We start from the raw sequence: 16,389 nt of genomic DNA, 5'->3' as shown, positions 1-16,389 counted from the left end.
TCCTTCTTCAGAGTTTCACAAATAAATTTGATATCACAAATCTTTTTGTTTTGTTTTTGTTTTTCGAGACAGGGTTTCTCTGTGGCTTTGGAGCCTGTCCTGGAACTAGCTCTTGTAGACCAGGCTGGTCTCGAACTCCCAGAGATCCGTGATATCACAAATCTTAACGACCAAAGTATATTGTTGTTTTCATCCCTTAAGTTGAAACTATCACTTAAAGAAAACACTTAATAGTCTCTCTCTGACATCTCACAATTGCCAGCATTGCTACTCTTCTATGTAGAAACCAATTTAAATATAAAGGTTATCCTTGACATAAACACAGGATACCACCACAGTTAATTTGATAACTGAGATGGATACTAAACAAACAACAGGCAGGTAGTGCATCTAACACTGATTCACTGGACAAAGGAATGATTCACAATTTAGGTGGAAAGGAGCAGCATGGCATGAGACTTCATCATTCTATTTAGAATGGTGTTCAATTTGTTTATTCTTGGAATGTCCCATTTAATATTTTTAAATCACGATTGGGCATGGGTAACTGAAACTATAAAAAGCAAAAACATGAGTAGTAAAGTAGTATATAGTGAATAAAAACCACTAATTATATAAGTTCCTCTTAATATAAAACATTTTTATAATATTATATTGAAGTGTACACAAAATAAAATTCTATATATTTGCAAATACATAGAATATATAAATCAATATATAAATATATAAAATAAATGACAAACTGAAAGAGGTAATAAGTAATATATAGGAAAGATGGCATCAATATAACAGTGCCAAAGAAGTAGGACCATGGAAATTAACTCAGGAGGAGAGTATGCTGGAAATATATTAGGATAAATGTAATAGAGTCCAAGGAGTGAAATTTAAGAACTAAAATAGGCTATGTGCCTTTTTCTTCAAAAAGAAGAAAGTTGATTAGAAACAGCATCAATAAGTAATACAAGTATTTTCCTCTCTTATAGTAACAGGTAAAATCATTGTGTTTTTTATGCCTCATTCATCCTTGTATTATCTCCACAAGTATCATTAAAATACACAATGATGCAGATTCAGAAGAATTTGGAGTCTCGTCTTCACTCTTTAAGGTAAGGAAGAACTAGTAAAGCTGGTAACAAGTCAAGTTTTAAAAAAGGGTAAAAACACTGCTTCTCTACTGTGTAACTGTTGCAGTCCTACCAAAGAAACTGGATAATTTTTTTGTATACTGACAGGCTATAGAACAGATGAACCTGAGAGGCAGAGGCAGGCAGATCTTTGTGTGTTTGAGGCCAGACTAATCCACAAAGCAAGTTTCAGGACAGTCTGGGCTGTTATAGAGAAACCTTGTCTCAAACAACAACAACAAAAAGAACAGATGAGGTGCTCTTACCCTATTTCTTGTTGTATGCTATATTTGGTCTTCCTAAACAACAAGCAGTTTTGGATATTAGTTCATAATAGTTACAGAAATAATAATTTCATAAAATTAATGGAAAAATTGCTTGCATAAAATAATATCAGATACAGACTCAAAATTTTAACTGTAGAATTCATATTAAATTCAGTTTTAAAGTTTACCTATACATTTCTTTAATTTCTTTTCTCTTTTCTGTATTTTTATTCTTTTCTTCTAGTGCTTCTGAAAAATTCTTACTTTCAAAAAGTCTTGCAATCTGCTAAAAACAAAAATGAGAAAAACAAGATAATTAGCTTCATGACGGCTCATACTTGCAATTCTTAGAACTTGGAAGACTATGGTAGAAGCACTGCCTGGAATTTAAAGAGAGAAAAATTTAGTGGGCAAGGAGTTTGTCCTGAAAGCGTACGGATCTCAGTTCAGATCCCCAGTGCCCACATACAAGCTAGGTACAAGGGGATGAGCCTGTAATCCAGTACTGGGGAGGTGGAGACAAACAAATCTCTCAAGTGCACTGGCCAGTCAGTCAAGCCAAATGGATAAGTTTCATTTTCAGGTGGAGAAGATTAGAGGAAGATACCCAGTGTTGATCTCTGGCCTTTATGTACACACACACACACACACACACACACACACACACACAGAGAGAGAGAGAGAGAGAGAGAGAGAGAGAGAGAGAGAGAGAGAGAGAGAGAGCGCCTTCAGTGCAGTCAGACATATATACTTTTCTTAACTAATAAATACACTTTGGGTTTTTTGTTTGTTTGTTTGTTTGTTTTTCCCCTAGAAACTCAGATTTGTACTTTTGGTAGTATTTAGTGAAAACTGCTGTGTCATGGATGGAGAAATGGCTAATGATTAAGCGCACTGGCTGCTCTTAGAGGGGACTTAGGTTCAGTTTCCAGCACTTATATGATGGCTCACAACCACCCAAACTCCAGTTCTAGGGAATCTGATGCCTTTTTTCACCTCCACAGGCACCAGGCCTGCATGTAGTGCACATATATGTAGAAAAAAATATTCATACAAATAAAATAAATAAATCTAAATTAATTAAGAAAATCAACAACTCAAGGGATGATACAGAAATGTGTTACAGAAAAATTCTAAAAACTATTTTTATCCTAGATTTTTAAATGTTATAAACTATAATTGTAAGTTTTTCCAAATCGCTCAACTATTTACTATTTTGTTTTCTCTTTCAAAGACACTGTTGTTCTTTAAATTCTGGCTGAGGGTGCACCCAGTAATGCAATTGCCTAACAAGCACTGGTGCCTAGGTTTGACCCTTCACCGAAAAAAATAAATCAATTCTTATAACTAAGTTACATCCTGTTCTCTCTTCATCTTCTTTCCTCATACCTCAAAGAAATCTAAACTATTCCCCCAAACTAAGAGTTACATAAGTTCAGAACCTGAAATATATTTTGGCTTCACTAAGACAAATAAATTGGCCTCTCTCTATACTTAAAACTGTCTTTTAAAAACTGCTCTTCTAAGACCATAGACTAATATTATCATCATATTTATATATTAACAATATATTAAAATATGATATATACCTTATTTAAAGAATTAATTTCTATTTCCATATCATTTGCTTCTTTCTCCAATTCAAGTGATCTCTTGGTAAAATTGTTGGCACATTTAAGAATGTCTTGTGTTTTATATCTCAAATTAACTCTTTTTATGTTAAGGAACAGGCACAAAATAAATTTTACATTTATTATATAATTAATATATACTATTTATATGTATTTTCCACAAAATTGATAATTAGTATTTGAAAAGACAGGTAATGCTAATACAAATAGTTTACCTATAGTATATTAATGAACTTAAAATTTACATTCTATCAAGAATATTTGTTGGGGTTTTTTTCTTTCAATGAAATATTTTTACAAGGTACAATTCTCTTCTTTTTCTATGCAAGTTCATTATGTCACTTGGCATAACTAATAAAATATAATCAATTCAAATTTAATTTAACATAAGTTTCTATCATTTATTCATTCCAAAGCCAACATTAAAAACCCACTCAAATTTCCCTTTTCTTTATCCATAATGTTCATCAGTGTCAATGTATCCTGTATAACTGAAAAGAGCTCCCCATCTGGTCTTCCTGCTTGAAATAGTTTATACCTATAGAGTATTTCCCAGCTATTAACATAGTTTATTAAGTTACTGTATAATCCACTTAGGAAAACTAGAACTGATTATAATAATAAACCATGAATAAAACTCTTAGGAAACTTTTTAAATCCTTTCCTATCTTGCCTTATAGATGATTTGTATGCTACAACCAAAACTTCAAGTGAATAGTCTACCAAGTGTATTACCAAAAGTGTCTATTTAAAAATTTACATATAAAAACTTAAACCCTAATTCTTCAATTCTTCCTACCTCCATCTACCTCTTTGTCATTCAAACTTTGTATGTCCTCCCAAATCATACTCAATCCTTTAAACTCAGCTGCATCTTAAATTACCAAGTTCTGATCCTTCCCACTGAGAATTTAATGCACAGCAAATAACAAACTAAAACAGTCTAAAACCAAAACATGGAGAAAGCAAGTAGTAGAGCCATTAAAACAATGGCTTTGGAATGGGAACAAAACAGAATGCATGGATAAAAAAGACAACACAGTAGAATTATAATCCGATAAAACAGCATATAAAGGATTCTAAGGGTTTAGAGAAGATTAAAGTTTTAAGCTCATCATCACAGATCTTTTTGACAAACAGGTGAGACTTAAACTATTTAAGAATTACTTAACTATCTATTATAGTGGTATTTATCAGATTTATTTATGTGTCTATTTCCCATGCTAAACTCAAGTTCTTTTCAAGGGAGTTCAGTAATTGCAGCATTTCCCAGCACAAGACAGCTACCCAACACATTTCAAAATGAATAATTATGACTCACTTTCTTACTACCTTCTGTCCTAAAGCGAAATTAAAAATCAATTAATCTGGAACTTTTTAGAAGACAGAGAAAGATAACATTCTTCATTTGGTTGCTATTTTAAAGCCAGATGCACATACTATTTTATTTTCTCTTAAGTTATTTGCTTTTGATCACATGGGTATATAAGGAAACTAACCCCAGAAGACTTTTAAAGTGATTTTTAAAATTTGACCTAAACTGGGGCTGGAGAGATGGCTCAAAGGGTAAGAGCACTGGCTGCTCTTCCAGAGGTCCTGAGTTCAATTCCCAGCAACCACATGGTGGCTCACAGCCATCTGTAATGAGACCTGGTGCGTTCCTTGCCAGCAGTACATTGTATGCTTAATAAATAAATAAATCTTAAAAAAAATTTGATTTAAACTGAAAAAACAAACCAACAATTCATAACAGAAATTATACTTATCTAATAAAATTATAAGTGAAATCTGCTTTGGATACATGTGTAATGTCCATTTAGTAAGTGATGAGAACGGAGCAGGCACTGCAAAACAAATTTGTAGTTGAGAATTATATTCTTTTCATTGTAAAAATGCAGTAACTAGAGCAATATATAATAAAAATGTTAATACCTAGAAGTTCCATAAGAATAGTTTCATAATGTTTTAGTTGTTCAGTACATGCCAACACTCTGTTTTGAAGTTCTTCATGTTCTTTTTTCTTCTCATAATATTTACATGAAAAACGTGTTTCTGAGTATTTTAGTTGGTATTGTTTCAAAACATCTTCATACTGACATATATAACCATGATACATTTTTCTGTTAAAATTAAAAGAAATTATATAGAAATCTAAAAACTTATCAAATATCACTTATTAAAGTCTATTCCATTAAGCATAAATGGCAATCATTTACTTATCTTTATTTCCCTGGATATTCTGTCTTTCAAGCTCTCTTTAACTCCTCCACCATACTTCTGTTTTATTACCTGAGTTATTCATGCACTCCTTAATCCTCTTCAATTACCATATATTCTCATCATTTTAATAACATTATTTGAGAATTTTATGCAATGCATTTTGATCATATTCACGCTGAATTCCTCACAGATCCATTTCCACCGTCCCACCAACCCCAATGTTGTGTCTTCTTTTTGTTAATTATTGATCCAATTGGTACTGTCCATAGATTTCTGGCTGTGCAGCCATCCACTGGAGCATGGTCAACCTACCAGATGCTACATGCTTAAAGAGAACTGACTCTCTATACCCAGAAAAGCCATCAACTATCCATAATTCCTCAGCAGTGGGTGGGGCTCATGAACTCCTGACTCCATGCTAGAAAGCTGTCTTGATAGTGTGCAGACAACCAGAGCTATTATTAGTAACTGTGGCAATCCAGTCTTGTCCAGAAGACACTATTACTAAACTCTGTCCTCTTTAACAATATATGAACGTTGAGCCTCAAAATAAGCTTTTCCCAAATTGTGTATTTGCTAATTAATCACTTATCACTTGGAGTAACTTGGGAAAACAGTAAAAGGGAATAGAGAAATACCTTTAAGAAAGCTAACATACCATATGAAATTAGCATCCATCCATCTTGTTCACAACACATATTTATTACCAAACATACTCCATATAGTAATCCCAGAAGACCACATAACTTCCTAAGTGATGATTCAAGAAAAGTCATCATTATCTATCAAGTAGTAGCAATATTAGTTCTCATGAATGACTTAGGCAGGATAAGAGATTAGAAGCAGGCAACTGTTAGAATGAGACTAGAGAATTTAAAGTGTGAAGCAAGGGTGGGCTATATACCAAGCTGAAAGCTAGTTGAGAATACATAGTGAAACCATGTCTGAAAAGTGAGGTAGAAAAGAAAGAATAGCTGGTGCATTATTTCATTTCCTTTTTTTAAATGTCTGATACTGAGTCATCAATTCAAATTATCTGTATGACTGGTTTAGAAAACAACTGCTTCCACTTAAATACCTCTGTTTAGCTTGAAAGATTATCTAGAATAAATGCTATTTTTAAAAGACACATATTTGGATTGATTTGCTTTAGCTTTTCATTGAAACATTTTTCTTTAAAAATTATATATTTGTGTGTGTGAATGTATACATAATATACACACACACATAGAGAGAGGGGGGCTAGAGAGATGGCTCAGCAGTTAGGAGCACTTAACAACTCTATAATTGCAACTTCAAGGGAGCTGATGTCTTCTTCTGACCTCCAGAGACATTGGGTACATTTGCAGTACACAGACATACAAGCAGGCAAAAAAAAAAAAAAAACGCACATTATATAAATTAAACATTTTTAAAAATCTTAAATGACCATGAATTACATTTAAATGATATAAGCACACATGCATGTGCATGCACACATACAAAATTTTAATTACTCCATTCTCCATTTCCTCTTTTTGAAGACCCAGGAAAGAAATTTGTTTGAAGCTTCAGGAAAAGATACTCATCTTAGGCAACTGAACTGTCTTTTACACGAACAGTTTGAGTCCCAACCTGATGATATTTCTACATTGCCTTGACCATTAGGAATTTCAAAGTCTAATCTGCACCTATACCAAATAAAATATGTAGGGCCACCTGTGTAAATTTCTAACTCAGTTAAAGGTTTCCTACATTATTGTTTTGGAATATTATTTAAAGGTATGTTATGTTTGCTTATGCTGTGGAACATTTGTTTAATGATGCAAAGATGTACTGCATTCTTTTATGGTGCATTTGTTTAAGTCTATGAAGCTGTGTAACTTTGCCTGCCTAAAACACCTGACTGGTCTAATAAAGAGCAGAATGGCCAGTAGCTAGGTAAGTAAAAGAAGGGTAGGTGGACTGGCAGACAGAGAGAATAAATTGAAGGAGAAAAAGAGGTACTGGGAAAGAAGAGAGGACTGAGGAGCAAGAAAAGGAGGAGGACATCAGGGGCCAGCCACCCAGCAAGCCATGTAGTAAAAAGTAAAGAAGGTATACAGAAATAGAGAAAGATAAAAAGTCTAGAAGCAAAAGGTATATGGGATAATATAGATGGTATACTCCAGCTTCCTCCTTGTCTTAGTTAATTTTCTATTGCTGTGAAGAGACAACATAACCAAAGCAACTTACAGAAGAGTTTATAGGGGGATGACAGTTCCAGAAGGTTAAAGTCCATGACGACAGAGATGATGAAGAAGACGGAGAGGAGAGGGGAGGGGAGGGGAGAGGAGGGGGGAGGGGAGGGAAGGGGAGGGGAGGGGAGGGGAGGGAGAACAAGAACTGACTGGGAATGGCATAGGCTTTTGAAGACTCAAAGCCCACCCCTAGTGACATACCTCCTTCAACAAGGTCACAGTTCTCCGTCCTTCCCAAACAGTCCACCAAGTATTCAAACATATGAGCCTGTGGAGCCATTCTCATTCAAACTATCATGCTCCTGGTTTTGCTCCATACATTTCCTTAAGACATCTTACATATTTTCATGATTTCTAATTACAGAAATTCCAAATATATAACTTTCACCCCTACTTCTTTTAGGGTTCATCATTGAAAATAAAGTATTACAGGTTTTTTATATGTAGAACCTAGATTTAATCTGTATGTGTATTTTTATATAAAGGTGTGTGTGTGGCTAACAAAACTAGAAAGGGGAGGAAGAAGTGAGAGAAAGGGAAGAGATCTTAAGAGAGGTGGGAAATAGCAATGACTTTACAAAGTAGGAGGGGGGCTAACTAGTGAAGTGGGGAGGGAGCACAGGGTGGATTAATGAGGGAAGGAAGCAAATGAGAGCAAGGAATGACGCATATGTGTAAACATGCCATGACGGATACCGTTATTTTGTATGCTAACCTAAATTATTTTCAAAATTCTTTCATGTGTATTTTTAAATTAAAGTATTTAAATACATTTAGAGGTATTGCTTCCACCCAATTACGTTACTGTAATTTCCAAAAAAGTCAATATCCCCAAATTTTCATGAGCTAGCTCTACATGTATTTCTTTACATGGTTTCCTATAAGAATCACTGAATAATTCTGCTACAATAGTTGTTTCTGATAAATAGTTTATATCTGAGACGGTAGCTGAACACACACAAAATAGAGATTTACAATAAATAAACAGATCTACAATGGAACACAGCATTCGTTTACTTAAAACCCTCAGAATACAAACTTGCTCCATTTTTCAATTACCATTCTTACTAATACTAATTATTAGTAATTATATAATTAAAATTAATTAATAAATATAATCCCTGACAATACTAATTTATGGAACTGATATATTTAATATATTATATATAAATGCATATACTGTACTTGTCTTTTTCATTGGTTTCTTGATAAACAGTAAGTTGATCTTGTATATAATCTTCATGTTTATGAAAAACATCACATGTTGGCTTCCAGCTATGAAAAAAATTATAATTTTGATTACCATTTCAATGTGATTACCATCTCAAAGTGATAAATGAATATAATGGGATGGCTATAGGAACAAAAAAGAATGTAATCATTTAAAGAACAATGAATCTCCAAAAACAAAAAAACAAAGGCCAGGTGGTAGTGGCACACGCCTTTAATCCCAGCACATAGCAGGCAGATCTTTGTGAGTTCGAGGCCAGTCTGGTGTACAAGAGCTAGTTCCAGGACATGCTCCAAAGCCACAGAGAAACCCTATCTCGAAAAACCAAAAAACAAAAACAAAAACAAAAACAAAAAACAAAGGAAAAAAATCTAAAATTACTGAATACCATGGCACCTCTGTTCTAAGTAGTATGTGATATTTTCTGTTTTCTTATATTTTTTAACTTCAAACTTAAGCATGTTCATTCTGTAAGTACAGAAAAGTTATATAGAAAAATAACTATCTACATTCTCACCACCCCCCCCCCTTTTTTTCTTAGTTTTTCCTGAGACAGGGTTTCTCTGTATAACAGCCCTGACTGTCCTGGAATTTGCTCTGTAGACCAGACTGGCCTCAACTGAGAGATCTACATGCCTCTGCCTCCTGAGTGCTGGGATTAAAGGCCTGCAGCACCAGTATCTGCATTCTTAATATTAAGTAACTAGTATTACTACTTTAATAAGTTATCTCCAGATTTTACTATCATTTTAACAATATTGAGGTCATAATCACATATAACTTATCCTCTTTTATCATTTGCTGAGCAGAACTTATACTTAAACATTTATTTGTCTATATTTCTGATCAATTCTTAGAAAGTTTTCTCCAGAATAGAATTAGAGGTTCAAAAATTACATATACATATATTCTGTGCATTTAAAAATGCTCACACTAATCACTAAGGAAATATTCACTACAAACATTTTGATATACCTCTGGATCTTCTTAATTTTGGAAATACTGATATATAATTATTAGTTGGGTTCATACTATGAAGGATGTTTTATTATTGCTTTGTTCTATTTCTAATGTACTTTTAACTTCTTTCCATATAAAACATGCATGTCATAATTCTATTGGCTGTTGAGTAATAAGTATATACCCAAATTAATGAGACCACCTAATGTTGGATATTGGCAGTTATATATAGTGTTTTCCTACAGCTAAACCTTAAATAAGAAATGCAACTTAATTGCAACCAAGTAAGATATTAGTGAATAAATCCAAAGGCATATTTCTTAAAAGAAGTTTTTACCTTGAAAATTTTTAGATTGATTTTTTTTAATGTATGGGTGTTTTGCCTTCATGTTGGTTTATGTACCAAATGCATTCAGTGCCCATGGAGGCCAGAGAAGGTATTGGAACCCCTGGGACTGGAGTTACAGCCTGTTGTGAGCCACTCTATGAGGGCTGGAAATCACCCCTGGGCCTCTGCAAGAGCAGTGAGTGTTCTTAACTCTGAGCCATTTCTTCAGTCCCTAGCTTAAATTTTTACAGAAATCTAAGACCTTGAAAAGTCAAAGATCAATAGCAATTTTACATACCAAGCTTACACCCAAAATCATTTATTTGTTTATTTGTAGACAGAATCTTATATCTCAACTTGGCCTGGGAATCTATGTAACTAAGGACAAACTTGAATTTCTGATTTTTCTGCCTCTTTCTCTCAAGTGCTAGTATATAAGCATGTGCCAATACTCTCAATTTACAAAATTCTGTTTAGACTAAGTATTAGTGAGATTATAATAATCTTATTTCTGATTTTCTGTGAAATCTTCTGTAAGTCCTTCTGTAGTTGCATATAACTAGACAATTTAATTATTTTGCTAATATGGATACTAACTTGGGAGTTTGGGTTTAGTTCAGTGTGAGGGAAGAATATACAAGGCCTTGGGTTCATTCCCAGTGGGAAAAAGGGAGGGAAAAGAGAACGAAGAAGGAAGACAAGGGAAGGAAGGGAGAGAAGGGGGACAGAGAAAACACTGTTACTTTAAAATAGGATTTTTGTCTGTGGTTGTCAAAAAAAGTTCTTGCACATGTTAAGCAAGTGCCCTACCATTGAGCTATACTCCCAACTCAACATTTCTGTAATAAATGGAAATTCATTTCTGTCAAATACTTACTTACTATAGCAGTCTTTCATTTCTTTACTATGTTTACAGTAATAAGCAATTTCCTCATCTGTTTTGTTTATGGCTTCACATATATTAGAAACATTTGCTTTGTTTTCTTTGATACTTTCAAGGCATGCTGAAAAAGAATATGTTTGTTTTATTTACCTAGAAATCATAAATTCAAAATAAACAAACATACCAGAAAAACAAAAGTATATGGAAACTTACCTAAAAGAAGGAAAATCAGAAAATGGAAAGGAAGCAAGACTTGAGAGAGACAGGCCATCTATACTAAAAATTAAGAGAACCAAAGCCAGGTCTAGTCCTAGAACCAGAAGCTAAGAAGGACATAAGACTAAAGAAAAACAAATGGCCCTGCCCCCCCATCTTTTACAATGGAGGGCTAGATTAGATGGCATTTAAAGCTATAAATGCTTTAAATGAAACATGTAAACATTTATTCATTAATGATACTATCAAAGGCTTTCATTTTTGATAAAAGTTAAATTTCATCCATTGCACATCAATTGTTAAATACATCAACACGCTTATTACTCATGATTAAATAAATGATAAAAAGATACAATTTTAATTGGGATAATTTTTTAAAATTTATGTGTATGAGTATTTTGCCTGACTGTATACACGTGGCTATGTGCATGCCTAGTGAAGACTGGAAGAGGTCGAGACTCCCTGAAACTAAAGTTACAAGAAGCTGTGAATCAGTGTGGATGCTGGGAACGGACCCAGAGTCTTTCACAAAAGCAACAAGTGCTTTTAACTACTGAACCATCTCTCCAGTCCTGAAATAATCAATATTCCATTTTTTATTGCAGAAAAGATAATAAAATTCTTTTTAGAATACTAAGAAATTAACAGTTATGTTTTCAAAACTAAATAGAACTAAACTATTTTAAAAATCAAAAACACTGCATTTATTTACTTAATTCTGATATTTTACTTATTATTTTTTCAAAATCATTCTTCCTGAAAGCATGTCATTTATCAACCTATGGTTTTCTGTTATTTCAAGAGAAAAAAATTCAAATATTTGAAATTACCTTGTTATTTGAAGGGGAAAAATGCTGTATATAAGGGATTATTTCTGAGAAATTCTTAACAAAATGCTGAGTACAAACATTTATCATTGCCAAGACTTGTCACAACCATTACCCCTAAGATAAACAGCTCATTGTTACTCAAAAGAAAGATCTCACACACAAACAACTATAGGTTGCTCTAAGCAGTGTAACTATAAAATAAAAATAAAAAATGAAAATATTTATTTCATACAAAACTACTTACTATTAATTCTTTGAACCATAGCTTCTTTAGTACTTTTGTCTTGTTCATACTGGAAAACTAAAATAAACATTTCTTTTGTAATTTGACTTCATGGTTAAATGTCAAATTTTAATACAAAAGGCTTTATTTTCATTTTATACCTACCAAATTCTAACAAAAGCCTGTCCAAACTGACAAACAGGCTGTCCGTCATCTTGGATCCTGGGCAAAATAAATAACAAAACTTTCAGAAACCATACATAAAATATCATATATAAAGTAACCTTTCAAATATAGCAGTCTGTAAACCAGGCTGGCCTTGAACTCACAGAGACTCCCCTGCCTCTGCCTCCCACGTGCTTGGATTAAAGGAGTGTGCCACCACTGCCTGGCAAATACAGCATTCTTACAAGAAAAATACAGGTGGATTAAAACATGGGGAGGAGAGAGCCTCATCCAGTCGAGGGCTGAATTCGTAGCCAGCCAGAGTCCTAATGATCAAATGAATGGACCTTTGAAAGGCGCTGCAAAATGGAAAGTTCTGGAAACTGTCCTTGTGGTAGTCTGTGCTGGGTATGGCGGGAAGTCTTTGAATACTAGAACCCACAAATCTCCAGACATCTTGACCTAGACTTTAAAACTTCTGTAACAACTGTAAGGGGCGGGGGGGGGGGGGGGGGGGGGGGGGGGGGGGCAGTGTGGATTCTTAAATCCTTCACAGGACTGGACCTTAGAGAGACGGGGCGATTTGCTGCATCTGAATTCGCTGCCACCGCTCTTTCTTTTCCTTAAGGTTTTCCACAATTTTTGGTCCGAGACCTGCCCCAGGCCGGCTTCGCATCCCCGGCTCCCGCATTTATGGCGGGAAAGTGTCCACAGATGACGACAGCCCCCATAGTCGCTCTCCTCAGCCCAGGCCGCGCGATCCCTTCCCGGGCAGGGCGTGCAGTTTGTGGGCAGTTTGTGGGCCCCGAGCCACGCCCTCCGCGGCCCGCATCTGCCCCGGACCGCACCTTCCACCTAACGGGCCCTACAGGACCCCCGAATATCGCTCTTCGCGGGGTCCCCAACTCACGGTCCGGTGGACAACCTCACCTTCGGAGTCTAAACCCTCTGGCGCCGGGCTTGGGAGACGCACACACGTAAGGTTCACGTGGTCAGCTGCAAATCTCGCGAGATCACGTTGGAGCGGAAGCCTTCTGGAGGTGGAGGCGTCAAAAGTCCCAGGATGGGTGCTGGGGTCAGAAAGCCGCGCCAAAAAGAGTCCATGGCTTTCTGGTGACTAGCAGGGTTCTTTAAACGCCACCCAGTCCTTTCGTGGGAAAACGTCTTGGAAATCAGCAGGAAAATGAACATTAACACACGGAGAAACTTGAATTCAAATATCCAGCTTGAATTCGGAACTTCTCAAAACTTCCTGGAAAGCAAATTTTAAGAGTTTTTCATTTGATTTAAAAAAAAAAGAACTTTTTTTTAAAAACTACTGTCCCTAGATGTAGGAAAACACCCAGACCCTGATATGACCCCCAAGCCCCAACCAAACTAGGGCCAAGAAACAGAACCCACTAATCCCTGTGCTTCTCTCAAGATAAAGTCACAAAAAATTCTCACCAATCCCAGAAACCCTGCCTTCTGCTCAGCTCCCTCTTGTGTGAGGTTTGTTGTGTGGAGTGATTTTTTCTTTCTTTTTTTCTTTTTTTTGGGGGTGTGGGGGGGTGGGTGGTTGTTTCGAGACAGTGTTTCTCTTGCAGCTTTGGAGCCTGTCCTGGAACTAGCTCTTGTAGACCAGGCTGGTCTCGAATTCACAGAGATCTGCCTGCCTCCGCCTCCCGAGTGCTGGGGTTAACCACCGCCTGGTATTCCTTGGCTCCCGGCTGCCAGGATGTCTGTCTCTCCATCTGAGCTGTAACACTCGCATTGGGGAAACCTTCCCCGCAGGAGCAGAGCTGTAGCACTTGTGTTGGGGAAGCCTTTCCCCTCAGAGCTGTAACACACTAGATCATTTATGCTTTTGAATTTATGTATCTAAAGTGAACATACGGGGTGGGGGGGACAGAGAATCCCCTAAATTGCCCCTATTTTCAAATTATTACTCTATTATATTTTAATTTTTTGAGACAGAGTTTCTCTATGTAACATCCCTGGGTGCCTGGAACTCACTCTGTAGACCAGGCTGGCCTTGAACTCACAGAGATCCGCCTGCCCCCTCAAGTACTGTGATGAAAGGCATGTGCCACCACAACCGGGTCTATTTTTTATTTTTTAATCTCTTAGTGATGAGGACTGAACCCAGGGACTCATGTTTGTTAACTGTGCCTTCTACCGCTGAGCTATGCCTCTTCTCAATTTTTTTTTTTTTTTTTGATTTTCGAGACAGGGTTTCTCTGTAGTTTTTGGTGCCTGTCCTGGAACTAGCTCTAATACTTTTATTACCATCCTAAATGATCTCAACAATTGGTGTTTTCATAAATTATTTAAATGAAAAAGCAAACTTCCAGCATTTTTCTTAAATGTCTCAAATTATATACATACACATTCATGTATTCAGTTTTGTTATAACACGTTATATTGTTCACTGGTATTAATGATAGTAACCCATGAAGGCTAATAAGTTTTGATGATATAAGAATTTATCTAATTTATTCTTTTTTGTGTGTGAGAATCTTGTTTTTCCAGGCTGATCGGAGTATAATTTATGAATAAAAGTTGCATATATTTACAGAGCATAACAAGTAAACTTGAATGCATTAGTGGATTCGCCGTCTATTGCTAATAACACAACACTACAGACTAGCAAATTTGCCTTAATGATGTATGTTTTGGCTCAGATTTCCTGAGGCCCAAGGCTGAAGGGCTACATCTCCTGGTGGTCCTCTTGGCAATAATGCCGCCAAAGCAGTGCAAGGCATCAATCACACCACAAGATGTCAGTCAACAATGCATATCAGTCAACCATGTCTCTTCTGGTCCCCCACCTTCTTTTTATATATCTATCAGAATTCAATTATGAAGGTTCCATTCCAGTAACTATAGCTAATCCTAATTTGATCCCCAAATCCCCACTTCTAAACAAATCTACCACCTTAATATCTCAAAATGGGGATTAGATTTCAACACATGAAGCATTGAGGGAAACACACTCAGTCTGTAGACAAGCCATATCAATTATGAAATGACTATGAAATGAAATCAAATTAATTTATGTACATATCCACCACCTCCATGCAATTGTTATTTGTGTGGATGGTGAGTCTGTTTAATTTCTACTCTTACCATATATTAAGTACAAAACACAGTATGATCGTCTCTAGTCACCAGGATGTACACTAGTTTTCCAGAAGTTTCTCATCCTGCCTAGCTGAAGTCATGTGCCCTTTGATTTAAAATCCCCTGCTTCTATGTCCCATCTCTCCTAGTCAACCCTCAGCAATCTCTAAACTGCCCTCTGCTTCTACGAGTGCAAACTTTGAAACATTTTTTGAGATTATGATTACATTTTTCCCTTCCCTTTCCTCCCTCCAAACCCTCCCATATACCCCTCCTTGCTGTCTTTCAAATCTACGCCCCCATTATTTGTTATTGCGTGCATATGTGTCTATGCATGTAAAGTCACTTGTATGTGTGACATTTCAGAGCTGACTGTTTGATATTAGATAGCGATGTGTTGTGCTCTTCCCTGGGAAGACTCTCTCTCACTCCCGGAATTCCTTACCTAGTGCCACTGGTTTACTTTGACATGTTTCTTGCTACCCATCTTTGTTCAGCTCATGTTTGGGCAGTCGTTACTGAAGTCTCTCAGCAAACTCCCTGATCCTCTGGCTCGTACAACCTTTCCTCCCCATCTTCCACAATGTCCCCTGAACCTTGGGTGTGGGAGTGTTTTGTAGATGTATCTCTTGGGACTAAGAATTTGATTGGTTGGGATTTTCTATAGCTGTCTCTATCAGTTGCAAAAAGAAGTTTCCTTGATAAAGAGTAAGGCTGTACTTATCTGTGGGCACAAGGACAAACGTCTAGATTGTTGTTAGGGATTCTGTTGGTTTAGTAAAGTAGTGATTGTAGATTCCCCTCCTGTATATTAATGACTTCACTGTCACGGGGCAGTTAGCTAGGTTTCCAGTGTCAGTTGTTTTTTTTTTTTACATTATGTATGTGTGTATATATGTTTGTGTTTTATATATGTGAGTGCTCTATCTACATATACAACTGCATGCCAGAGAGAGCACTGGATCCCATTATAGATGGCTATGAGCCACCA

The 16,389-nt window shown here is 36.0% G+C and overlaps 1 protein-coding gene across 1 annotated transcript in view; it reads right to left on the bottom strand.

Moving 5' to 3' along the window:
- The window catches only part of CUNH14orf39 (chromosome unknown C14orf39 homolog), a 41,691-nt gene extending 29,346 nt beyond the window's left edge, over positions 1–12,345 (bottom strand). Inside the window, exons 1-8 of the mRNA XM_041657921.1 lie at positions 12,297–12,345; positions 12,153–12,209; positions 10,857–10,983; positions 8,646–8,735; positions 4,954–5,141; positions 4,823–4,865; positions 2,980–3,100; positions 1,585–1,673 (exon numbers count right to left, since the gene is read on the bottom strand). Of these exons, the coding sequence (XP_041513855.1) occupies positions 1,585–1,673; positions 2,980–3,100; positions 4,823–4,865; positions 4,954–5,141; positions 8,646–8,735; positions 10,857–10,983; positions 12,153–12,209; positions 12,297–12,345 (764 nt within the window). The remainder of the gene's footprint in view (positions 1–1,584; positions 1,674–2,979; positions 3,101–4,822; positions 4,866–4,953; positions 5,142–8,645; positions 8,736–10,856; positions 10,984–12,152; positions 12,210–12,296) is intronic.
- Between the last annotated feature and the right edge of the window lie 4,044 nt (positions 12,346–16,389).

Source organism: Microtus oregoni, unplaced genomic scaffold, assembly GCF_018167655.1.
Source record: "Microtus oregoni isolate MIOR12 unplaced genomic scaffold, Mior012 000009F_ref0000495, whole genome shotgun sequence".
In the NCBI taxonomy this organism is placed as follows: domain Eukaryota; kingdom Metazoa; phylum Chordata; class Mammalia; order Rodentia; family Cricetidae; genus Microtus; species Microtus oregoni.
The sequence above is the reverse complement of the archived record's forward strand: the minus strand, read 5'-3'. Positions and strand labels throughout refer to the sequence as shown.